General features: G+C 53.7%; 1 protein-coding gene across 3 annotated transcripts in view; it reads left to right on the forward strand.

Moving 5' to 3' along the window:
* Positions 1-26,027, forward strand: part of PLXNA4 (plexin A4) — a 561,131-nt gene that overhangs the window by 479,986 nt on the left and 55,118 nt on the right. For all 3 annotated transcript variants that reach the window (XM_045511048.2, XM_045511049.2, XM_010947522.3), the window contains 6 exons: positions 5,253-5,453; positions 12,536-12,632; positions 12,992-13,182; positions 17,136-17,287; positions 20,149-20,266; positions 25,791-25,927. In XM_045511048.2, coding sequence (XP_045367004.2) covers positions 5,253-5,453; positions 12,536-12,632; positions 12,992-13,182; positions 17,136-17,287; positions 20,149-20,266; positions 25,791-25,927 — 896 coding nt within the window. The remainder of the gene's footprint in view (positions 1-5,252; positions 5,454-12,535; positions 12,633-12,991; positions 13,183-17,135; positions 17,288-20,148; positions 20,267-25,790; positions 25,928-26,027) is intronic.

Genomic DNA, 26,027 nt, shown 5'->3' on the forward strand with positions numbered 1-26,027 from the left:
GGTTGGCTTGGTGTTCATGCTCCCCCTGCAATTAGCAGTGCTATCTCTACTTCTGTGTGCGTTTCAGTGGAAACTAAAATGTGCCCAGGGCTGGGCAGTGGACCTAGAGCTCGCTGGAGCCATCCCTTGAAAGCCAAGACCTTAAAGATCTTCTTGTGCCTCAAGCCACCCCTCTCCCCACCCCAAAGTCCTTTCTTACAACTGCAGGATGCTGCCATGGGCAAAACAGCCTCCAAGGGAACTGGTTCTTATTGCATGCATTTGTCTCCAAATAATCTTGTTAAATGCAGGTGTTTTCCACCCTCCAAGAGCTGGCCCTTTCAAATGATTGTTCAGAGAAATATCTTCCTTGAAAAGAGAAGGGCAGTATGTTTTTGAGGAATTCTATAGCAGCGAGATCATCATCTGGGGATAAATGTCAGTAGGATGATGGTGAGAATGTTTTACTCATGGTCATTGTGAGAACTGAGCGAGGGAACTGTGTCCTTAATTTCTTTCCCGTGGACACGGGAGTGTGTTGTACCAAGAAACAAGACAGAACATGGCAAAATACGTGCAAGGTAATGGAGGTGGTGGAATGCACTGGGCTGAATCCTTGTACCCCTTGTGCCATGTAAATTGTGCTAGCTAGAGTAACAGTATCACACACTGCCTAGCAGGGCCATACCCACCTGTATGACTATACCTTGCAATATAACACTTATTAAGATATTAAAATACTTCCCTCCTGGTAGGTAAATGGCGCTTTCAGGAGACCAACCTCCCCCACAAAGCCCCCCGCCCTCTCCAGTGTGCAGTGGTTGATCTTTTGAATACCACGCTTGGAGCTAGTTGAGTAGACATGGTTACCCATTTTTGAGACAGGAAAACTGAGCTTCGGAAAGGATGTATCCCAGGTCATCTACTGGGTTAATAATAAAACTAGGACCATAAAATTCATCAAATCCAAACCAGCTTCTTCATTTATGGATGAGGAGACCCAGAGGGTTTAGGGACTTGCCCAAAGCCACATGGTTGTCTGGTGGAGGTCCTGTCCCAGAGCATAGGGAACATTCCAGAAGTGGGGACTGATGTTAGGTGAGCAGTGGCTGGAGCTGGGACCTCCCTACCCATCCCCCCTGTGTTTGGGGCACTGGGAGCTGTTGAAATTGTTGGGCTCTGAAGCCTAGGAGGGATGGATAAGCTGGACGGTGGGGGCTGACGGGATGTTTATGGAAAGGCACACATTGGAGGAAGCAGGGGAGATGGATCCTTGGGAAATGAGGTAGGAACGGGGAGTAGCTGAGGGACAAGGTGCAGCCTGAGCTGAGGAGGAAGAGCTGGAAAAGAAGAAATGTTTGTTGAGTGCTTGCTCCCTCTGTGCCAGGTGCCTTATATGCGGTCGTTCATGGACTGCCCCCAAATGACCCTGTGGAGGATGTTTTTAATCCTCATTTGTAGTGAAGCCAAGCAATGTTTAGAGCTCTTTCAAGACAGAAATTAGCAGGAGGAAGATGGACTTGCCCTCATACTTATAAGATTCTCCAACTAGGTTCTTTCGAGTTAAGAAATCTCAAAGGTAAGGACACGACCTGCATGGCCTGAGCCCCCGACGATGACCGCAGTGCTGGGAAGCAGGGCATGAACGCCAGCCATGGAGAAACGTGGAGTTGCTCTGCAATTCCCCGTGAGCATCAGACTCAGAGGTGGTTTGGTACCCGGGATCTCAGCATGAGCCAGGCAGGGTCTGGGGAGCTGAGGTGGCAGGAGGGGGCAGCACGGTGGCAATGGTCCCTTCTTGCCTTGTTGCCTGGGGAAAAGTTGCCATTTTACATTTCAATTAGGAGGGACACTGGGGTCAATCAGCAGTGCCACCAGAGGAAAATGGGCCCAGCCCAGCCCTGGGCTTCTCCAATTATTATTAATGAACTTAGTCTCAGAGCCGCCAACCTTTTTATATGCAAACTAGGCCTTTATGGGGCCACTGGCAATCAGGAACTCATTAGAGAACTTGGTGAGACTCTTCCAGGGGAAGAGAGAGAGGCTTAGCTTCTGTATCCTGGACCAGAACCAGTCTAACCCCTAGGCCCACCACAGGAGGGGTCTGAAGCCCCCTAGTCCCACCTCTGGGAGATCCTTCTGACCCACCACCCCATCCTAAGGTGGTCCTCCCTGCCAGTGAGAACTTGCCTGTTTGGTTAAGGGGAGGAAAGAGGATGGGCTGGCATCCGAGTTCTTCAGCTGCTGGCACGTCTGCTGACACTGAACCATTTTTTTTTTAATTTTATTGAAGTATAGTTAGTTTACAATGTTGCATTAATTTCTGGTGTACAGCTTAGTGATTCAGTTATATATATATATTCCTTTTATATGCTTTTTCATTATAGGCTACTACAAGGCATTGAATATAGTTCCCTGTGCTACACAGTAGGACCTTATTGTTTATCTGTTTTATATATAGTAGTTGGTATAACTCCAAACTCCTAATTTATCCCTCCACACACACCCCCTTTCCCCCTGGTAACCTTAAGTTTGTTTTCTATTTTGTAAATAAGTTCACTTGTGTCATTTTTTTAGATTCCACATGTATGTGACATCATATGGTATTTTTGTTCCTCTTTCTGGCTTACTTCGCCTAGTGTGGCAACCATCATTTCCCTCTCCCCGCCTTGGTTTTTCTCCTTTGCAAAGTAGAAGGGATCCTTAGTTGGTTCAGAGGACTCAGCTTCAGACACCCTTGGGGCACCAGGGTTGCCACATCTCCCTGTGGGCCGTGGAGATGAGAGAGGCCAGCACACGTGCTGTTCCTCCACATGCAACACACCGCAGGCTCCCCTGCAGATGCGGATGCAGCAGGGGGCAAGGTCAGGCCAGGTGTGCTTTAGGGGAGGGAGAGCTGCCGGGGCCTCAGGTAGCAGGAAGCGTGAAGTCAGGGCTGGGCCGGACCCTCTGGCTCACTCCCCACCTGTCACAGACCACCCCTCTGGAGTCTCCAACATCACACACCTCCCCCACCCCCACCCCCACTTAGTCCTTTGCAGAGATTACTCTTGTCTTCTCTGGGTCCTGAGTTCTCATCTTGCCTCAGCGAGGAGCGGAGAGGGCAACAAAGGCAAGAGTGCGGGGTGAGGCTCTAAGGCCCCCTCTCTGTGCTGGACCTCCAGGTCCCTAGAGTCCCTGAGCCCCAGGGCCATAGGCGGGCTTCAGGGCATGTCCTCCATCCCCTCTCTCTCCAGCTGGCCTGCCTCCCTGCTGCTCCTCTTTGTTTTCTGTATTTATTTTAAACTGTGGTGAAATGCACAAATCATAAAATATCCTGCCTTAGCCAGTTTTAAGTGTAGTTTAGTGGCATGAAGTGCATTCACGTTGTGCAACCATCACCACCATCCATCTCCAGAGCTCTGTTCATCTTCCCCAGCGGAAACTCTGCGCCCATTGAACACTAACCTCCCCTCTCTACTCCCCCAGAAACCACTATTCTGCCTTCGGTCTCTGAATTTGACTGCCCTGCCTACCTCGTATGAGAGGAATCGTGTCGTGTTTGTCTGTATACAGTGACTGGCTTATGTCACCCAGCATAATGTTGTCAGTGTTCATCCGGGACATCGCGTGTTAGAATCCCTTCCTTTTTAAAGCTGAATCATATCCCATTGTATGTATATAGCACGTTGTGTTTACCCTCCGTCTGTCTTGGTTGCTTCCACCTTTTGGCTGTTGTGAGTTTTGTTCTGTGACCTTGGGTGTCAAGTTCAGACCCTGCTTCCAGTTCCTTTGGATGCAAACCCAGAAGTGGATTGCTGGGTCTGCGGCTCCTCACTTAGCTGCTTTTCAGGATCAAGGCACGGGCAGCCTGGAGGAGAGTTGGGGGTTGTTTAATGGGCCTGGAGTGCTCCCTGAAGCAAGGCTACAGGGTCAACAGGAAGCACAGAGGTGAGATGACCCAAATCATGGAATCAGGACTGGTCAGAGCTGAAAGGGTCCTTGGATCCCGCCCAGCTGACAGATGAGGACGTTGAGTCTCAAAGTGGGGGTGTCGTGTGTGATGGGCTCTGGGCTCCCGAGCTAGTCAGAAGCGCAGCTGCCCTAAAGCTCTTCTCCCTCCCAGCTTTCAGTGACAGAGGGGCTCACCAGGAGGGCCAGCTGCCCAGTGCCTGATTGCCCGGGACCCCTCCCATCTGCCCTTCCCCCGGCCACCTTTCTGCCTCACTCTGCTGGGGAGGAGTGCTGGGGCTGGGGGGAGAGTCCTCGCAGGGTGTGTAAGCTGTGCGTCCCGTGGCCAGCCTGCCCAGAAGCACGCCCCAAGCAGTCTGTCTCAGTCAGCGCACCCCAAACAGTGCCGCAGCTGGAGGAGTCTGGGGATGGCGGGACCTGCCTAACACAGGGCCTCACTCCTGCCTAGGCTGTCAGCCTGGGGTACCTGCTCCCTTCCACCTACTCCTGAGCATCCAGCAACACACAAGCACCCACCTCTCATCTGAGCAGAGTACCACACACCTTATTTGATCTTATTGTCCACTCCCCGCCACCCCTCGACAGAGCTGATTGCCCCAGCAAAAGGGGCCCAGTGACTCGTTTCCTCTGTCTCCAGATGCATTCGGGGTCCCCTTTGGCTTGGGAATGAGCATACCCATCTGGAAGGGGCTCAGTGTGTACCTGCTCTGAGGGGCATTTCCTTGGGGTCAGGCCCTCCCCAGCTCTCGGTCAGAAGCTTCTGGACTTAAAAGGCCTCTGGGGCTCATTCCAGAACATTCCCGAATGCCAGACTCAGTCTGCCTATGGAAGGTCCTCCTATCCCCTCCTGCTGTGGCCAGACTCACATTCCAGAGCCTCGGCCCAGGGCTTTGCATCACTGTGGAGCTGCTCACATGGGCCCCTCTGTCCCAATTCTTGGCATCTGGAACAGAGGCAAAGGGTGGTCAGCCCAGAGTGGGATGGGATGCCCAGAAAGGGGGTCAGATGCTAGGATAGAAGGGGTGCTGAGAGGGGACCAGCAGCGGGCTAGCCACAGGGTCTAGAGTGCATTAAAGTGGAAGCTGAAGAGAGCAGGGGATGACCTCCATGAAGAGCGGCCTCAAGGCAATGGTGCTGGGACCTGGGGTTCCTCAGTCTCACTGCCTTTCCCACAGTCTGGGGTGGAGGGTGGGCAGGCCAAGTCGGGGTGAGCCCCTGGGAGGGTGCAGAAGGCGAACATCTGGCTGATGTCTGGATGTCTAGGGGGCTCCTGCACCTTCGTCTTCCTGCTCCCCAGCCTGAGCCCCACTGTCTGTCCACAGGACTGCCCCCAGCTGCTGCGAGTGGACAAGATCCTGGTTCCCGTGGAGGTGATCAAGCCCATCACTCTGAAGGCCAAGAACCTCCCCCAGCCGCAGTCAGGGCAGCGCGGGTACGAGTGCATCCTCAGCATCCAGGGCAGTGAGCAGAGGGTGCCCGCCCTGCGCTTCAACAGCTCCAGCGTGCAGTGCCAGAACACCTCCGTGAGTGCCCCCCGCCCCTCGCCGGGGCCCCTTCCCAGGGTTGGGTCAGCTCAGCTCGGCAGGACTGCCCCAGACACCCACAAAACCACTCCGCTCCCCACCCAAGTGCTCCCTCAACCCTGCCCACCCAGCTGAGTTTATCAAGTGTCTGCCCGTAGGTGTGGCCCTATTGTGGTGATGAGGGGCCTCTGCCCAAGGCAGGGGCTGTGGTACAAGGGGCTTTGGGGCCACTGAGTGCTGTTCGTGGGCAGATGTATTTGCAGGGTGTGTCCATCCTCCTTCCTGAGAGCAGCCCTGGGAGCCCTGCCTTCTTACCAGGGCTGATCTGAGCCCACAGAGGCCCACTGTGGCCCGTGCACCCACACAGAGTCTGGGTCCCAGCACACGAGGCTTCTGAGGCAGACCAGCACCTGCAAAGGGAGACTTGGAACAGGAGGGAGCTGGCTCGGGATGTGCTGCATGAGTCAACACAAACCCTGCCCAATATTTAGAAATCCACGTTAGGACCATGTGGGACCAATGACAGGTCAGCAGCCTCTTGCTGCCAGCGGCCTTTGCCTGATTCCTCCTGCATCACGCCGTGTATGTGACTATGCACCACCTGTCTGTTCCCCCGCTGGCCTTGTGGCCTTCCCAGCCACTGCTCTGCCCTCCCTCATTCTCTCTTTCTGGGCTGCTTCTCTGTACCCTGATGCTCAAACATTAGACTTATAGACTTGGAACATTTTCAAGCTGTAAGAAACCTTAACATTCTTCTTACCTATAGAGAAGAGAAACTGGAGGTAGAGAAGCAGGGCCAGAATTGGGATTGTGGAGCTGAGAGTTGTACAATTTGGAGGACCTTTTTTAAGAATGAAATACTTCAGTACAAATGAGATACACAGGCAGGCCTTGGGAAGTCAGCAGTGCCTTTCCTTGTCCCACTGGTACTGACCAGAGCGCCAGCATCAGGCACCCCAAGGGGACACCTGGTGGGAAGAGCCATGCAGGCAAGTGCTGGGCCCTGAGCTGACCCTGAGGCGCCAGAGGGTAAATGACGTGCTCAAGGTAACATAGCTAGTGAGTGGCAGGGCCAGACCTAGATCTGGGGTCTCCTCCTGTACCACACTGCCTCCCATTCATCCTTGTCATTGCTTCTGGGTACTTATATGTAGTGACTGTATTTGGGGGTGTGGTGTGGGACCAGGAGAGTCGCAGATAAAACTCTTCCTGGGAGTACCTCCTCTTCCTGCAGAAAGCAGTCTAGGGGTAAGTGGAGCTCAAAGAGGCCCACACGCTGCCCCAAGGATGCTCAGCATTACAGGGACTGAACGGATGGTTGGCTTCCCAACCTCTGAAACCCCAGATGTGTCCCCACCGCTCCCATCTCCCTCCTCCCCTGGTGACCAGGCTATGTTGCAGATTTCTGCAGCACCGCAGATTAAACCTGCAAACAAAAGGGACATTAAACACCTCCAGCTTCTTCGTAAATCCCAAGGCCGAGCAGACCAGCCCCAAGAGTGTGGCTCAAATGATTCTCCCCAAGTGAGAAAGCCCTGTGGGAAGAGTCAGCCTGGACCCACATTTGACTCAGCAGGAGGCTTGCGGGATTTCAGGCCCCGGAGAAAACAGCCTCGCTTCCTCAGAGAAGCTGCCCCAGGGATCCAGGCCTGAGAGGCGCCAGGAGGGAGGACAGAATCTGCGGCCTCTGAGTTCCCCTTAGAGAGACATGTGGGTGTCAGGAGACTGGGCCTCCAGCGCCCCGGGCTCCACCCTACTGTGTGAAGTAGAGGAAGGTACTCCAGGTACTAGCCGGGCAGATGGGGGCCAGGTCTCCTCCTCTGTGGGGCCCTCTTGGGGTGCCTGGTGCTGGCGCTCTGGTCAGTACCAGTGGGGCTAGGAAAGGCACTGCTGAACTCCAGCGTGGGCATTTGATGTCAAATTCTTGGGGTCTAAGAAATCAACAGGTCCCACAGCTCCTTGTGTGGGAGTTTCACATCCTGAAACCCCAGGACGCAATGGCCAGTTCTGCCTCGAGCCCCTGGAGGCTCCAGTCCCTGGACAGGGGTCCACGGGCCCTGCGCCATCAGCCAGCCTCCAGTGTTTGCAGGCTTGGCGCCTCCAGACCTGCCTCCAGGAGACGTGGAGGCACCAGAGCCACAATGGGAACATGACACTGGGGCTGGAGCCCGGGAGCCCAAGGCTCTGGCCACCAAGGAAACGATGTGACCTCTGAGCCCTCAGCCTGCTCCCCTGCCCTCCCTTCAAGAGGTGGGGAGGGCTGTACTGAGCTCTGCCCCCCGGACTAGGCACCCCCTGCCCAGGCCTCCGTCCCCTCCGTGGACCCCAGTCAATGCCCCTAGGGCGCTGCTTCCTAAGCAGCTCAGCCCCTCAGCCGACTCCGCCTGCCTTTTCACTTCAACACCCGAGTAAGGACAGTGATGGGAAAGTTTGTCTCTACCATTTTAAAGTCTTAGAAACTGAGGCAACAGGAGGTGTGCCCCACCAAGAGCGGATTCTAGGAGGCCCCCCCTGCCTACCGGGGCCCTCTGGAATCACACAGTTGAGGAGGGCTCACCCTGACTTCCCAGGAGCCTGTCTTTTCAGGGGCTCAGGGGGGTCCCATTTTAATGCTCTCTCGGCCAGGGTGCCGCTTGCTGTGTCAAGTGACTTCCTTAAAAAAATGCTGGGCTCATGGTCAGGGGCAAGCCTCCCTTACTGTAATTACGGAAAATAACACACCATCAGGGCAGGAACAGACCTGAGAGTATTTGCTTGATCCTGTGACAGAGGTGGGGAGGCGTCTCAGAAGCCCAGAGAGGGCAAGTGACCAGCCCCAGGTCCCACAGCAAGTGAGCAGCAAATTCAGAACTTGAACCCAGCTTCGTAACATGTCCCCTCATGAAAGGTTAGGCCAGAAACAGCAACTGAGCAGTTCATACCCCAGCCTTGGTGTTATTCCCGGGAGCAGGGTCTGATCTACCTCAGAGAGGATTGTGGAGGAAGAGTTACTGTTGTTTCATTTCCTAAATGAGCTCTCTGGAATGAGGGGAGGGGAGGGGAAGGATCTAATAGAGAAAGCCCCCTCCCTGGTTTATGACAGCAGAGGGAGGTGGGTGACCACGAGTTCTCAGGGGAGGGCAGAGAAGGAAAAGAGAGACACAGGAATATTCTGCACGGGCACAACACAGGGCTGCATGGGCAGGCAGGTCACTTCCAGCCCACTGTTTGGGGTCAGGCCATCGGCCAATCACTGCCGCCCTCGGGGGCCTATAGAAGGAGAACAGGGCAGCTCACAGGCGGCAGTTGGAGGAGGGAGCCACGGGGGGTGTGCGTGGCCTCCTTTAGACCAAGGCTCCAGGAAATGTCAAGTGCTGCTAATAATAGTGCCCGGTGCCCGCCTCTCCCTCACCGGCAATGGCGTGAGGAAGTGGGCCACACCGGGCCCTGGGGCTCTGGGCCCAGCTTCCACGACCCACGTGGCCTCATGGTTTCTCGGGGTGTCCCAGTTTACCACATGCAAAACAAGGCTGGGGAGACCAACAGGGGCCACTTTTCCCCTTCCTGCTTTACTGGAGCACAGCTGAGCCCTGCAGGGTCCTGGAGATGGGCATCTTACCTTGAGAATAGAACGATAGAATTTTCCAGCAGAGTATCTCAGACAAGAGGATGGTTGGAGGGAAGAATGCCTAAGTTATACAGAAGTTTTCTCTTTGCTTTTGGAGGTAGAGAAGCTGAGGCTTACACTCTCCCCAGGTGATGAGCAGCGCCATCCACAAGCTGGGCCGTGGTGTGCCAGAGCTTGATTGAGACACTTAACCCCCTGGCCCCTGGGAGCCTGAAACACTCTTTCCTCAGCTCTGGGCTTTGTGCAGATTAACTGCCCACTGATTACAGAGAGCTATATAAATGCTAAGTGGAGTGGAGGTGGGGAGTCTGGGAGATGGGAGCCAGTGGTCCTGGCTCCCCAGCTGTCTGCCCCTCCCCCTGCTGGATGCAGGTCATGGCGGGGGGAGGAGGGGGGACATCTCCAGGCAGGAGGGTGAGTTCTCTAGAGACCAAGGGGTTCGGGGGGAGCACACAGGATTAATGATTTCTGTAATATTACAGAATCAAGATCTCAGGAATGGGGTGGGGAGAAAAAGGAAGCAATGCCCAGCATATTTGATCCGGAAGCCTTTTTTATTTTCAATTTTCTTCAAAAAGGAAACACGTGCACACAAACACACATGCACATCTGAGCACATAAGTGTTCTCGTCTGCGTACATCTCCATATGTACGCGTGTCTGGCGCATAAACACTCAGTAAGGGCTGCTATTATTATTCCACATAAACGTAAACACAGGGAACACAAGTATGTTTTTGCACAGCATCCCCAAGTGTATACACAGAGATTAAATTACACAGTAATATTTGGGTGCTCATTCTCTGCGACAGGCACTGTGCTCAGAGCATCGGATGGTTATCTTCAGCCCTCCCAACAGCCACACGAGGTTTGCACTGTGTGTGATTCCCACTTTACACTTGGGGAGTCTGAGACTCAGATCGTCTGCCCACGTTCACATAGCCTGTACTGTGGAGCCACTTCATGGCAGCACATGTGTGTGCCCGTGTGTGCTCATGTGCACATGCATGTCTGAACGAGTAGGTAACACGGATGTGTGCACAGACCTCTCCTGGAGTCACCATGCAGACACATTCGTGCATGCAGACACCGAGATGCGTACACAGGCAGTAGTTCTTGCCTTGTTCTCTGGGGGATTTCAGGTTGTTACTGTGAGAGGCCTGATGATTCTACTGATCTTTGGCCAGCACACCCCTGGGCACCACCTGTTGCTTCCACTTTGGGTCCTGGCCAGACCCAGAGAAGCAGGAGCCTGGCTCCAGTGGTGAGTTAGGCACCACCAGCATCCCTCCCAGAGGCTGGAGCAGCCTGACACCAGCCCTCGTCACCGCCTGTGCCTCACGGGGCCCTGGAGAAGGGGGGTGAGAAGATGGGCAGCGGAGCTTCACTAGGGGAGGAAACGGGGAGGGGGCGTCTGGAAAGTGTTCTCCCCCTCCACCCGCCCTCCTTTTGCTCCTACATGCTTCCCCCTTGGCAGTCCTCTGTCTCCCTGCTGCTAGCCGATGGCCAGGAGCACTGATTCTCTAACTTTAGCGGCACCAGACTCACTAGAGTACCTCCTTGGAAATACTCCTGTCTCGCGAGATGCCGATTCAGCAGGTCTGGTGGGGCCCTGGAATCTGCATTTAGAAGACCTCACCTCCCCCCAACCACGATTCTGCTGAAGGTGGCCCATAGGCCACCCTGAGAACCGCCAGTCTAGAGCAGAAGAGGCTTTTTGAGAAAACTCAGGACAACTTGCAGTGACCCACCCAGAGGCAAAAAATTTGGTCTCTGGGCAGTTGGTTACTGGGCTACATGGTGAAAAGCTTGAGTCACCAGCTGAGTTACAGGATGATCCAAAAAAATTCTTCCCTGTTGTTCCTGCAGTGGGTGGGGAGCTTCACTTTCTTCTGTGGCTGAGCCTAGACCCTGGCCCTGGCCCTGGCCCAGGTGTCATAGGTCTCAAGGGAGATTATATGAGAGTGTGGATGGTGCAGTGCAAACCACCGCCATTGTGAGGGAAACACCCAGTGTGGCTTCCTGGCCTGGCATCTTCACCAAGGAGTTAGTGAAAACTTTTGGAGCACTAGGGCAGAGCCTGAAGCAGGCTGGACGCACGTCCTACTTATGTTTCTGTATGAAGACGGCGTCTCAGCATATTCACCATGGAGCACATTCTATAACTCAGCGTTATAGGGCAATTTCCCAGATGAGGATGGTAACAGCTCCTTTAGAAGCCTCTGCAGATGCCTGAGACCCTCCCCAGCTGATGCACGCCCCCGGTTCTGCACTGTCCTCCTCTCAGTGAAGGAGGGAGCATCAGCTGCCTACCCAACATCCATGAACATCCCCATGGCCCCGCACCACCAAACCTAATCACCAAGTTAAAAGAGCCCTCTGGCTCTACAAACACAACTTCAGACCAGGTCCCCTGGACTGACCTTTTCTAACAAATTGCCTGCCCTCAGCCTCTCCTCTGCAGAAAACCTGTCTCAGCTCTGACCCTCCATCCCACCCCCTATGGTGGGCAGAATCCAGTGGAATAATGAGAAATCACCAGGTAGAGATTGGAAATGCTGCCCAAGACAGGCTGGGAGTTCCTGCCGCCTACCCTCCTTCTCTGGGGATGGGAAGTGTCTGCTGTCAGAAGGCAGATGGAGGCTGGCATGCCAGGGACTGCTCCTCCACTGGCACCCCTGAGCATACCTCCCCCCTCCCCTCCTCCTCACTCCTTGGCACCACATTCCCAAGGCCTGGACCAAGCCGGGTGGGACATCAGACTCCGAGGAGAGCTGGGCAGGGAAGCAGCACCCAGAGGGCAGCTGCAGAGCTGGGCCCGGGCTCCGTCTTGGAGCCTCTGGAGCCTCGACCCAGATTCCTAGGTGTGAGCCTCAGGGTTTCCCACCTCACCTCTGAGCTTCCACCCAGTCCTCTTCGCTGGTAACCCTGAGCCCCTCATCCCCTGAAGAGGGCAGCCCCTTCATTTCTTACCCTCTGTGATCACTATCCCTGCTTGGGAACTGATCAGGTCTCTGGTAAAGCACCCATCTCCCCCAAACATTTCCTAGAAATTAAAGTTCCCAAATCAACTCAAGGGCCTGGTAAGGCCCTAAAGGCCAGAGTTCCCCTGGGCAGCCGGGGAGGAAGCAGGCACCTCCCTCAGTTAAACCTCCGGGGGAAAGCCAACTGGTGGGAACAGGCCTCCAGAGAAGGTGGCCAAGCCAGTTGCTCAGATCTACCCTGTGAACCCGCATTCCAGATGGGCGTCCCACTCAGGCCTGGCCCTCCCCCCTTAGCTTCTGGGCCCCTTGCGGTGTGCTTCCCCACCCTGCCTGTGCCTACGTGCTTACCCGTACCCACATACGCACACACGCACACACACAGCCTTGGCCTGTCCTTGGCACCCCGTGCTCTTGTGGGCACCAGGCCGAACACTGGGCCCTCCCTAGAACCCTTTGTGACCAGCTTTCTCCTTTCCTCCCGGACCTGCTGCAGTATTCCTACGAAGGCATGGAGATCAACAACCTCCCAGTGGAGCTGACAGTCGTATGGAACGGGCACTTCAACATCGACAACCCAGCTCAGAATAAAGGTGCAGAAGAAGGGCCGGGGGAGGTAGGGGAGCAGGTGGAGGGAGCAGCTCGCCTTCATGGGCAGTGCCATTTGTCCCCAGCCCCTGCCAAGCCCGCCCTCCAGCATCCCCACCACTGTGGCTGCTCAGCATGGGTGGGTGAGCAGGACTGGCTGGAAGAAGGGCCCCTGAGACTGGGGGGGACTCCACCTCCCAGCCATGTTCCCCTGCTCAGGCCTTCTCTGTATCCAAAGGGCTGAGAGGACACAGCTGCCCTGTGTCCCATCATCTGAGGCTGGGACTGCACTCCTGGTCCACCTCCCGGGCCCCTCCCAGCCCCCTGCACACACCCCCAAGTACCACTTGCCCTCTGCCCGCAGTTCACCTCTATAAGTGCGGCGCCATGCGCGAGAGCTGCGGGCTGTGCCTCAAGGCGGACCCAGACTTCGAGTGCGGCTGGTGCCAGGGCCAGGGCCAGTGCACGCTGCGGCAGCACTGCCCCGTCCACGAGACCCAGTGGCTGGAGCTGTCGGGCGCCAACAGCAAGTGCACAAACCCCCGCATCACAGAGGTGAGCCATGGTCCGCTGGGCCCGCTCCGGGCTGCTGAGCCCTGCCCTGCCATTGGCTGGGTCCCCAAAGCCATGCCTGGCATGGTATCCGTCACCCCAGTGATCACCAGGTTCCCTGGCTGGTTGCGGGCATCCTTGTTTTCTTGCAAATGCACAGAAGCTGTAGGCTTGGTTCAGAGACCCTTCCCTTATCAAAGGAGGTCCAAAGCAGAGAGAGCTCAACTATCCTGCTGGAGTCTCTATGTGAGCTGTGTCGGAAAGGACTCAAAGTCTTCGACACCCCCCTTCTTGGTCTCCAAGTCTCCGTGACAAGGCCATAAAGCTTCGTCAGCGGCAGCCTCATTAAGCAGACAGCCCATGGGGGAGGCTGCGTGGGGGGCAAGGGCGCAGAGCCCGGCCCTGGAGGTGGGAAGCAGGTGGAAATGGAGAGGCCTCAGGACCCACACAAAGCAAGACCTGAGCTGTGAGATGGCAGAAACAGACCCGGAGCCCAGTTAGGGAGGACAGAGGGGACCCAGGAGCAAAGAGCAGTGATAGGGTGGGGCAGAACTAAACATGCAAATATTGGGGTCACAGAGAACAGCATTTTAATCCCCCTCCATTTGCGAATCCTAACTAACTATTGGGTCCCCTGGGGCTAAGTCATCGCTGTCTCCAGCCTCAGCCTCCTCACTTGTACAATGGGTCTGAGCATTCACCTCACAGGGGAGGCACAGGGAGTGTATGAATGAATACATACAAAATGCTTGGCTGCATGCCCAGCCCGAGGGCATCTCACCATTCTCTTCCTCCTCAAGGTCATCATCAACATGGTTAAAATCGTTGCTAAACCACACGTCTAAGCCCATCGCTGCCCTGGTGTCTTCGTCTCCCCACTTCGCACTCCTGGCAGAAAGCCTCCCCTTAGGGAGCCCCCACTGTGGCTGGAGCCCCTTGCTCCTCTCGTAAAATAAGGGAGAGACGTGCACGTCTCAGCAGCAGGACGCTGTCTGACACGTCTGCACCTGCAGCTCAGCACTTCTCACATGGTGGGGGCTCAGCGCCTCTTTGCCGTGGTTGATGCTGATGGTAATCATGGCTGGGGGGTGGGGGGGCAGAGGAAAGAAGAGGAGAAGGAAGCTCAGTCTGCCCGCACACAGTGAGGGGAGACGGCGTCCAGCTCTGCGCGGTTTCACGAACTCCTGCGTCTGGTGCCCTAACAATGGTGGGCACGGTTAGAGGCCGAACAGTTGTGTGGGGCTTCAGAGTCTGTGCGATACCCCCACAGCCCTCCCTTCATCTGGCCTCACAACAACCCTGTCCCAGGAATGAAGGGCCCCAGACCGGGGCCTGAAACAGCAGAAATGTCTTGTCTCTCGTTCCAGAGGCTAGAAGTAGAAAGCAAGGTGTCACAGGGTTGGTTCCTTCCAAGGGCAGGGAGGGAAGGGTCTGTTCCAGGCCACTCTCCTTGGCTTGTCGGTAGCTATCTTCTTCCTTCCTTCCTCTGTGTCTCTTCACGTCCTCTTCCTGCCACATGTGTCTCTGTCCGAATCTCCCCTTTCTCTGAGGACACCAGCCACCTTGGATTAGGACCCACCTGAATGACCTCATTTTGACTTGATTATCTCTAGACAGACCCTTTCTCCAAAGATCACAGTTCTGAGGTTCTAGGGTTTACAGCTTTAACGTATGAGGTTAGAGGGAGACAGTTCCACCCACGATGCCCGCCACGGCCAGGATTATAACCCTTCCCCACATAAAAGACCACAGCTCAGATTTTCTCTAACCAAAGTGTAAATCAAATGGGCCCTGAAGGCCAGGTCTCTTGATTCCTGATTGATGGTCTCTGTTCTCTGCCACCACGGAGGCAAAGCAGCCCTGTGTTCCCCCGCACCTCCCCTCACGATTGATGCACACACACCAGGGATGTGTATGAGCAGGAAGGAGCCCTTGACTTGTGAGCGAAAAGCTCCCTCCAGCGAAGCAGCCTCTTGGGCTCGGCTCTCTAGATGTGCCCCGGTGTGACCCCTTTGCCCTCCCTGTTCCTGGTTTTCCAGACACTGGGAGCCTCATTTGGCCCTGACTTCAGTCTCCTGCATGGGCAGGAATCTCAACTGTGATTCTCAAACTGGGGAAAGGTACTTGTGCATTTCACCTACAGAATTATCCGGAGAAGGAAGGCAGGTGGGTGCCTCGGCCCCGCACCTGGGTGGAGCCCCCTTCCCTCCTTTCCTGTCGCCCCCCACCCTCAGAGCCCGTAGCAAGAAGCCATCCCCGGGGGCTGCCACGCAGGACTGCTAATGGTGTGTCTGGCAAAAACAGTAGGACTTGCTTTCTTCTTGGCCTGAGACCAAGAAAATCACAGGGAGGAGATTGGCAAATTAAACAAATCTCCCTGCAACGGAGGCTATTTACTGGCTCCATACTGGCATCGGCCCTCCAGGGGACCTGGGGAACCAAGGACTGGGCCAGAGATAAAACTCCTCTTTCAGGACGACAAGCCACGGCTGGAATATCATGCAGATGCTGCTGCCAGGTGCCAGCGGCACTTCGGGGACTGGCTGGGCAGGCATCTGGGAAGAGCAGGGACTCCCCCCACCCGCTCCCCCTCTGTCTGTCCGCCTCCCTCACACAGAAATGGGCCTGTGTCTCCAAAGAATCTGTTTTTTCACTGCTGTGGGAACCTGCATGTGCAAACCCTCACACTCACGCACGCTCACTCACAGACACGCATGCCTGCAAGTATGAGAAGCAGGAGGTATCTTGACTTTTGTAGGTGAACAGCCTCCCAGGCAAAGCTGTCACCCCTCCCCCATCCTTCACCCTCCCCCAAGGATAGAAGCCCCAGGTGTAACCCTTCGTGGGGGGGTGGTGAGAGTAGAAAATATTAAGAGCTGACCTATCTGGCTTCTCCGATTGTGATGCCATTGACACTGGCCAAGATCCAGGGGCTGGTGTTCAGAGGCACCAGGAATAGGAGATGGGCCGTCCTCTGGTCTGTCAAATGCCAGGGGAGACTGGCACAGAATGTCATGTGCCACCAAGGTCACTACTGTAGGAGGTTATAATTAGATGCTGTGAACTGTATGGAGCCCCCACCTCAAAGCAGGATTCAAAGTGGTTGAATCCTAACATTCCAATCATGAGTTTGTAACATCAGCAATGACGTCTTAGGAGGGAAAGCCAGGCGTTCTGGCCAAGTGTATGAGGGTAAAGTCTAAATTAAACCCATCTCCTTAGAAACCAAGCCAAACAATGAAGGCAGAGGGGCTGTGACAAATGCTCTTTCTAACTCCAGGCAGATGCTTGAGATAGCTGGGGTTTTCAATACCATTATAACTCAAGAAATAAACACGATGCTGTCGCTGAAAAGTCCACACGGAGAAGTGAAACACCACCATCCCTGCTCTCAGAGACTCAGTTCCAGAAGAGGAGGGGTCAGGGTGGCAGGATGGGGAATCAGACACAAATGTTACCGTGAAAAGAACACAAAGAAGGCGTCCAGGAATTTCAGTGGAGAGAGACGGAGAGAACATCTGGTGATGGGGAAGTGACTTTTGACAAGGATCTTGAACGACGGATGGACGCCATCCTCTGGAGGGCTGTAGGTGGAGAGGAGCCTTGTTCATTTTCTTTGAGAGTGGAACCAACACAAGCAAACGCTGGCAGGCTTTAATCCCAGTTTTCTATGAATCACCCAGTAGCATTGTAGATCACATTCTATCTCTTCTTCTGTGAAATGGGAAAAGGAGCAAGGGACTTTGAACCTTGCTCCTAAAACCACACACAATCACAGACTATTCTACCAGAAGCTCCTGTCCATTGACAGTCCCAGACCTGGGTGCCCTTGTGGACTTGGACTCAACTCAGGGAATGAGGTGGAGAGAGGGACGAGCCAACAGCCTCTCCTTGCCCCATCAGCAGGTGGGTGATGACTATATCTTGTGTCTGATTACTGGGCTTCCTCCTTCCAGATAATCCCAGTGACAGGCCCCCGGGAAGGGGGCACCAAGGTCACCATCCGAGGGGAGAACTTGGGCCTGGAATTCCGGGACATTGCCTCCCATGTCAAGGTGGCCGGCGTGGAGTGCAGCCCTTTGGTGGATGGCTACATCCCTGCGGAACAGTAAGTGGAAGCCATCTGAGACATGGGGAGGTGCAGGTCCATAAAAATAGATGACTGATACTGACTTTTCTTCCCGGATCAACAACAGACGGTCTTAAAGCTGGTGGACAGAAAAGGAGAATGCTCCTAATGTTCTAGAGTGTGGTGGGATGCCACAATTCCCCAGCGCTGCACTAGCCAGCTGCTGTATCTGGGGAGGTGCAGAATGGGGAAGCGGAGATGGCTGGGAGAGAAGGGGAAAGTGATTGTTACCTTCTTGGGATGTGAGGTGTATAGGAATGAGACGAAGCAAAATTAAAATCTGCAGAAGTGTGAGTTCAGTCCCTGACCCCAACTCCCTCCACTGTCCCTAACTCTCTACTCATGTCCTCCCCCTATTACAAAAGAAGCTGACCCTGTGCCACTCTCCATGGAGACTGAAAATGAACCTCCACACCCACTCTCAGGCCTGTGAGGACTCAGATTGTTTTTGTCCCTGACAAGTCTGCTGGTCCACTGAGAGGGCCACTCAACAAGTGACCTTGACCTCTAACCTACCTGGCAGGGGAGGTTTGCAAGTCATGTATCGCCTTATAAATAAGTAAATACAATTTTCCAGCCCAGCAAACACAAGCATAAAATGTTCACCGGCACGAGAGAATCGATACCGTGTGCCTCTCTGCTGCCCCTCCCAGAGTGAAACCTTGCCACTTGTCCCTGTGTGCATAACTTATTGACTCTTTGCAAGGTCTCGTGTAGGTAGGTGAGTGCAGTTTACACTTGTGCTGGCTACGTCTTGCCTGAATTTCATGATTCTGGAACCATCAGTCCTGCCATTGTCAATTTTTCCTGATTTCCATCCAGATCTTCCTAAGGTACTCATAGTAGATCAGATGACTGACAGCTTCAGGCTTGGTAGGACGTATCCTGGTCCAGCATCACTTATTTACCTAAAGATCCTTCTGTGGCTCCTTCAACTTTCTGAGTCCTTCCTAGAGCAAAGCCAGAGCAGGCTGCTACTGATATATTGTGATTTGGAGAACTTTAAAATGCCCTGCTCTGGACTTGCATAGCCAGATAGAAAAAATATTAGAAAGCCACATGATTGAAATATTGTGGTACTAGTTTGATCAGTGGAATAAGAACACCCAGAAAAAGAATCCTGATACAGGAAAATTTAATATGTGATAAAGGTGACATTTCAAATCAGCGAGGAAAGAAAAGCTCATTCAGTAAGCGGTACAATTTCACTCCCTGGGAAAAGCACCGTATCAGACCCTTACTTCACATTATACACCAAAATAAATTCCAGATGGATTAAAGAATTAAGGGGAAAAAATGAAACTGTGAAAGGATTAGAAGAAAATGCAGGTGAGAATTTATTTGATTTCAAGAAAGAGATGGTGATCTAGGTATAACTGCAAAAGAAAAAATTATAAAGGAAAAGATTAGGAGATGTAAGTCCGTAAGACTTAAAACTTGTGCAACAAAAATTGTATGTAAAGTGAAAATATGAATGAGAAACTGAAAATATGGTTCTGCCTTTTTACAGTGTGCTTTTTCTTAACATTGATAAAGGGTTCTACAGATAAAAGACAGACATCACAAAATGAGCAAAGAGCATCAATGTGCAGTTCACAAGGCAGACAAAGAACCAAAGTCATACATAAAAAAAATGTTTAGCATCAGTAGTAACCAGCGAAATGCAAATCAAAGTTATGGGGAACAAATTTTAAAAGTTAATGCCCAGTGCAGATGAGAGGCATTAAGAAACAGCACGTTCATACATTCCCATTGGGAGGGTACATTGGGACGACCTTTCTGGAAGGCAATTTGGAAATGTAGGAACAATGGGTGGTTAAGTTCCATTTTATTTTTTGAGTCACGTGTATGTTTCTGTGCGTATATATGTTTGTATATAATTGTATGTGCATAAATGTTATATATAACATTTATGTTTATGTGTGTCCATAGTATGAGACATAAATATATACACCGTGTGTGTATATGTGCAAATATATATATTTGGGCAAGTTGCCTAACTTTTTTGTGCCTGTTTCTTCACTTGTAAAGTGGAGATTTTGTATATGTAGTATATTTGTACATATTATAAATATATGTTTTATATATATAATATATTTGCATAGGTCTAGAGAGAGATCTGCAAGGATTTATACATCAAACATTTGAGAGAGATTAGGAGTGAAGAAAGGGACATTTACTCTTTACTGTCACACTTCGGTACTGTCTCATTTTCAAAGGACATGAACAAATTTTTTAAGTGAAACAATAAAAATGTTTTAAAAGGGAAACATTTACAACCCTCCCCTTCGCCCCAGCGTGGATATCTGCCTCCTCCCCTGCCAGGCCCCCAGCTGGGCTGGGGGCAGGAAGCCCTTCCTGAGGCAGTCCATTCCTTGGGAGCAAAGAGCTCCTAGGTGAGGGCCTGAACCCTTAGGTTTGCTCCAAGGTCCCTATCTGATGGCTGTGTACCCTTGGGTAAGTCACTTTACCTCTCTGCGCCCTGCCAACTGTATTCCCTAAGCTGTTTGGCTGAAGCATTCCCTGCACTCTAATTCACAGCTGAGTGTACAGTTTATGAATTAGGGACTGAGTGTCCAGGGTCAGAACATACAGGCCCTCCCAGAGGCACCCCCTGTTATGGAGGGCCTTCAAGGAGACCCCATAGGTCTCATATCCTGAGAACCAGGGAGGAGCCCTCACACTGAGAAATGGAGTAACTTTCACCTCCTCCTCCCCTGCCCATCCTTGAGATTGTTCTGCAGAGAAGGAGGCTGGGGTAGGTGTGGGGCCCCAGGGTCACTGCAGGGAGGCCTGTGACCCTCCTGTGACCCATAGGGTCTGTCCTCTCCTCTCTGCAGGATCGTGTGTGAGATGGGGGAGGCCAAGCCCAGCCAGCACGCCGGCTTCGTGGAGATCTGCGTGGCCGTGTGTCGGCCCGAGTTCATGGCCCGGTCCTCGCAGCTCTATTACTTCATGGTGAGTCCTGGCCACGTGCAGGGCACAGACCTCTTTACCATGATAGCTGGGCCCTTCTAGACTTCTGTGGACAAGCCCAGGCCAAGGTCAAGGGAGCCCCGTCTTGAGAGCACAGCCTTGGACGTCTGGAAGCCCTGGATGCAAATCCTGACTGTGCTGTGCCTGGGCTGTGGCTCCAGGGAAGTTGCTTTGACTCTTGGGCCCCAGTGTCCCCTTCTGGCTGAGTGTCAGTGTGACACGGTGGGTGGGCGTGTGGGCTGTGCTTTGGGACTCCTGGGATGTGAGCCCTGGCTCTGCCACTTATTAACTGGGTGAACTTGGGCAAGTTGTTACCCTTTCTGTGCCTCAGCGTCTCCATTTGTAAAATGAGGATGATGGTAGTAGCGTCTACCCACGGTGTTGTTGTGAAAATTAGATAAAATAGAGTTATCACTTCTAGGATCACTGCCTTTATGGTTTCTATGATGCCACCATGACAACTGTGCCCTGCTCTTTCCCTGTGCACTGGCACCCCACCATTTAGATACCACCTTCCCCAGTCAACATCATCCTATCCATGACCCCCTTAACCCCACCAGTTTACCCATATCTCATCTGCACCCACACTCCCCCTTCCTCTGCCCACCCCCTCCCACCCCAACACCCTTCACCACACCTCCCTCCCCATCCCTTGCCTCTCTGCAGATCTCACCCCTACCCTCACTTTCCCTCCAGCCTGGACCCTCACTGGCCCCCAGCAAAGGATGCCTGGCTGGCTCCCAGCAGCCCCTGGGGAGGGGTTCTGCGGACAGAGGATTTCAGAACCTCTCCACCTTGTGACACAGGGATGCTGGAGACATGAGCACGTCCCCTGCCACACACACCACCTCATTTCCAAAAATGTTTTACCATCCAGTTAACGTCTGAGGTTAATGACAGATGTGATGGGACCATCTCCTCATGATTCTGGGCTGTTTTTGGAAGCTGGAAGCCTGAAGTGATGGATTTTATGCCTGGACATCAAATGCCCTGGAATATGTCACGGGAGCTCATTTTTCCTTCTTTCCTTCTTCTCTTCCTCCCTCTTCTTTCATCTGCCTGCCTCCCCTTTTTTCTCCCTTCTCCCTTCAACCAATAACCACGTGTCACCGTGGACTACCTCTCACTAGCTTATTTGATAAATACTTGCTTCATTGGTTGAATTTTATAATATAATTTGATGGGCCTGGATGCAGGTGTTATGGTGATGAATCAGACCCCACTGAGCCCCTCCCTCAGGAGGCCCACAGTCTGGAAGGGAAGATGGAGGAGTGGCACGCGACGTGGCCGTGGTGGGGTGAACCTCAGAGGAACGCACATCAGAATGTGCCCCTTCCTGCCTGGGTCCTGACCTCTCGGCTCCTCCCGCTCTGCTCTTGGAAAACCCCCGACCTTGTAAACACAGCTGGCTGTCGCCGAACACACAGGAGCTCACACAGAAAAACACACTCATGTCTTGGATTTAGTGGATGTGTAGTTTTACCTATTTGGTTAGGATTTGTACCCTACCTTCTTCTGAAAGGGTTTGAGAGAATTTCCAAGTTAAACCCAATACACCTTAAGACAATTAGTGTTAAGTGTAGATATTCTGCATAGAGTTTATTGTATATTATATATTTATCTCTATATGTTTATATCTATTTCCGTATACATTGTTATTCCAGCAGTTGAGACAATAAGAGGGGGGAGAGAGACTGAGACGGAGAAGCAGGGACAGGCTCCCCAAGGGTTTGAGAGGCGTGGCATGGTGCGCTCACACCGGGCGTGGAATCTGGCTCTGAAAGTGCCTGGCAGCTGTGATGGCAGGGAGGACACCGCTGCGTGGCCAAAGCAAGCGCTGGCCTTCCTTGGCCAGTCAACCGCCTGCAACAGTTTTATCCTGTGGTCTCCCAGCGGTGACAGGCGGATGGCGCTGGGAACAGCCGCTACCTCATTAAACTAATGTTCTGTTCCCTTTGGGTCTCCGCTGTCTCTGCTTGTCTCCAGCCAGGTTTCTCACCTTTGCCACCAACTCAAAGGCCACTGCCCCTGGAGGTCTGGCCATCGCCTCCCATGATCCAGCCAAGCTGGCAGCTCCCGCAAACAGTGCATCCCCCTTCCTTGAGCATTTCTGTCAGTGGCCTGTCACCTGGGCCCACAATCTTGGTGGGCTGTGACTTGGCTTTTCCTAATTCCTGATGTCAGTCCCTCCATCACCATGTCCTGGAAGCTTAGCTTTCCTGTCCCCATTGCTACTGTAGTGGCCTCCTGAAACCCATGCCTTTGGTCTGAACCTGTTCGAATCCAGACACACCGTGGGATACGACTTTCATCATGTCAGCCCCCAGCTCAGGAAGAGCCCAGGACGCCCACGGCCTCTAGACCTTATCCAAGTTCCTCGGTCTGGCCCGCCCTGCTCCCCGAGTCCTTTCTCAAGCCTTCGAGTGGCCTGACTCCCTTCCCCTCTCTAGCTCTTTCCCCAGGTTGCCCCAAGCCCTCCCCTCCTCATTCTTCCCCACCCAGCTCATGACCCACTCCTCAGCCTTCCCTGTCCCCACCTCCCACAGCGCCGTGGTGGCCCCGCTCATGCTCCTTGGGATCCCATGGTGTCTGCCCCCAGTGGCACTCTGTGTTGCCTCCTGGTGCCCCTGCTCCTCTGTCAGACCAGTAAGTCTTTGGAGATAAAGCCCAGGTTATTTCTTTGCCAGCCCCTGCAGTGTGGGGGCACTTCTGAACCTCCTTACCCACTGGGATCTCCTGGGGGGCTTTAAACAAGATGCTCTGTCCCCAAACCACCCCCCACCAAAAGCTAAATCCCACTCTACAGGTGGTGCACAAAGCTCCCCGGCCAATTCAGCTGCAGCCTGGGCTGCCCAGGAGTAACAGTGTCTGCTGAGCAGAGACCACGTGCCTGGGGTTGACTTCTCACAGCGCATCTGCGTGGTAGACACTCGAAAGCCCTTTCTGCTCTCAGGGAAGGGCAGTCTAGCCTGCATGACTGTGTCTACCCGGGAGCAGAATGTGGTTGGATGTAGGGTATTAACGGAAGGCTTCATGGAAGGAGCCAGAAGGAAAGGCAGGATCTGTTTAAGACAGAATACACTTTTCCATATGGATTCTGAGTGGCAGGAGGCTGTTCCTGGCACAAGGTGTGCCGTGGAAGGACACCAGAAGACGGGAGCAGAAGGGAGAAGAGAGAAGGAGGAGGAGAGACTGGAGCGGACGGGCAGGAAAGATGCGAGTTGTCCCCACAAGGGAAAAATGCTTTGGTCTGATGGGTCCTTGGGACCCAGACTTGTGTCACTTTTCTATTTGAGGGACTGTCCTGGTGATCCATGTCCACTTGGGAAGACTTTCAAGGAGGAGGAATGGTGCCAGGGACCCCAGTCTCCTGCTCAGACCCCAGTTTGTATTGAAGGGCCTGGTCATTGAGCCCCCCTCACCTAACAGAACTCCTAGAGGTTCAGTGCAGGAATGAGGGGCAGAGGAGGCAGGAAGGACAGAAAGCCTCTCTCTCACCACCCCCTCCCCCCAGAACCTCAGAGCCTGCACTGCCTCCCCGCTCTGCTGGCCTGCTTGCAAGTGAAACTCTCGGGGTCCCCGCAGAAGTCCCTGGCTCCTCTGGGGACTCGGGCATATTGGGCAGCCCCTTTTCAGGGGTGCCTCTCAGGGCCTGGGATGCTGGGGAGCCCCTCCCGGTGCCGAGGTTGGGGCAGGTTTGGTTCTGCCTCAGTTTCCCTCCACAAATCAGGCCAGACACTGATGTGTGAGTTTCTGACCCAAAACCCAGACGCCAATGCCAGTAGACCTAGATCAGCACTCTTGGTCTTGTCATCAGTTCTGTCCCTAGGGATCTCTGTGGAGGGAACGATTTTCCTTCCCCTCCGCCTCCATCCAGGGAGCCTAGGGAAGGGGTGGCAAATAATGCAGAATGTGATTTCCCAGGCAGACCCACTGAGAAGTACTTATGAAGCAAGCCTTGAATAATTAATAGTTTCTCACAACTTTAAAATATGCCTCCATATCCTCCTCTCCCCACCCCCGGAATAACTGGGCACCCAGCTGGCCCCACACAGGAGTGCCACTGCAGAGCCGGCAGGATTCCTCACTTCTCCCCCTCCTATGACCCCTACTCCCAGGCTGCCAGGGTGCCGGTTCTCCTTTTCCCGTTGCCCCCACACTATCTGCGTTTCTTAACGTCCCTGGTTTTGACTGTGTGTCTAGGACCACCTTGCCTCCTAGCCCCTGTGCAAACACACTGTTTCCCTTTCCTCTCCGGGGAGGTCAGCAGGACCCAGGTGTGAAAGCTCTCCCTCTACAGACAGTGGGGCAATGGCACCGTTTGTGGGAGATGAGAACCTGAGAACCGCCTAGGCGAGAACAGCTTTTTGATTCTCTTGATCGGAGAGGGTCGGTGACTTGTGCCGAGTCACACAGGCGGTCTAGGCAAAGCCGAGAAGCGAAGGCTCTTTCAGTCTCATCCCACCCTCGCACGGGTCTCTGGTTGAGCCAGTAGCAGAGCCAAGATAAGCCGTTCTTCAGCTTGGTGGGTGCCACGGGGCTGCCAGGCCCGGGATCCTCAGGGACCCGGTGGGTGGGCCCCGCGAGCACGCCTGCGCGGGGCTGATGCCGGGTGCGTTTCCCGGTGTGCCCTCGAGTGTGCCCTTGTGTGGGAACCCGGGCGCCAGCGTGCCAGGCCGCCAGGCTGCGGCCTCCCTGGGGCTCTTCTCCTCCCCTAATGTTATCGATCGAGGCCTCTCCGAGGGGAGGTGGGCTGCCCGCTCCCAGGAGCTGAGTGGGTTCAACTTTGGTGCAGAATTCTTTAAGGGAGTAGAGGAGAGAGAAATCTTCATTTAAATGCAGATACAGGCTTCACACCTGGGACTGAGGAAAGTTTTTTCCATTAAAATGCTAATGAAAGAACAAACTGCGACTCCAAATCCTCAGCTCAGTGGTCCTCCCCCCTCTCCACTCCCATCCCCAGTCTGACTCCTCACTCAGCACACTGACCCTTCTTCACGTCTCCTCCTGGGTTTCCGTGGGGCCCACACGTCCCATTACTCTGGCCGCTGGGTGCTTTGGGCAGCTCTCTGGAGAGGCCTGTGGAACGGGCAACTCACCTTCTTGAAAGCAGCCTGCGCTGGAGACAGGAGAGGTATCGGAGAACTCCAGCTCTGGAGTCAGATCTCAGGCCACTTTTTCGCTGTGTGACCTTGGCAACATTACTTAACATCTCTGAATCTTGCCTGTAAGATGGGTAATAATACTTACCTTGTAGACTTGGTTGGGCAATTAAAATACAGATGAAGAGATAAAGCCTGCCACTTACAAAGTCAGTACATAGGAGCTACTATTATTAGGACTGTTATTAGTATAGAGGTGCAAACACTCGCCTGTCCACACGGTAAACTGCGCCTGCTCTCTGCGAGGCCGCCATGACTAAGGATTCCAGAAGGCAGCTCCAAGAGCCGGCTGCTGCCTCTGGCCGGCCCAGACGCCTCCTCAGGCCAGATCCTTTCCTACACAGACGCTGACTCTCTTGGACCTGAAGCCCAGCCGGGGACCCATGTCCGGGGGCACCCAGGTGACTATCACAGGCACCAACCTGAACGCAGGCAGCAACGTGGTGGTGATGTTCGGGAAGCAGCCCTGCCTCTTCCACAGGTAACTCACCTGAGGCCAGGCTCCAGGGTTCCCAGGCAGCAGACTTCCTGACTAACCTTTTAGCAGTACTTCCTTCTCCCTGAGAAAGTGGCCATCCTCT

Source organism: Camelus bactrianus, chromosome 7 (assembly GCF_048773025.1).
Source record: "Camelus bactrianus isolate YW-2024 breed Bactrian camel chromosome 7, ASM4877302v1, whole genome shotgun sequence".
Lineage (NCBI taxonomy): Eukaryota > Metazoa > Chordata > Mammalia > Artiodactyla > Camelidae > Camelus > Camelus bactrianus.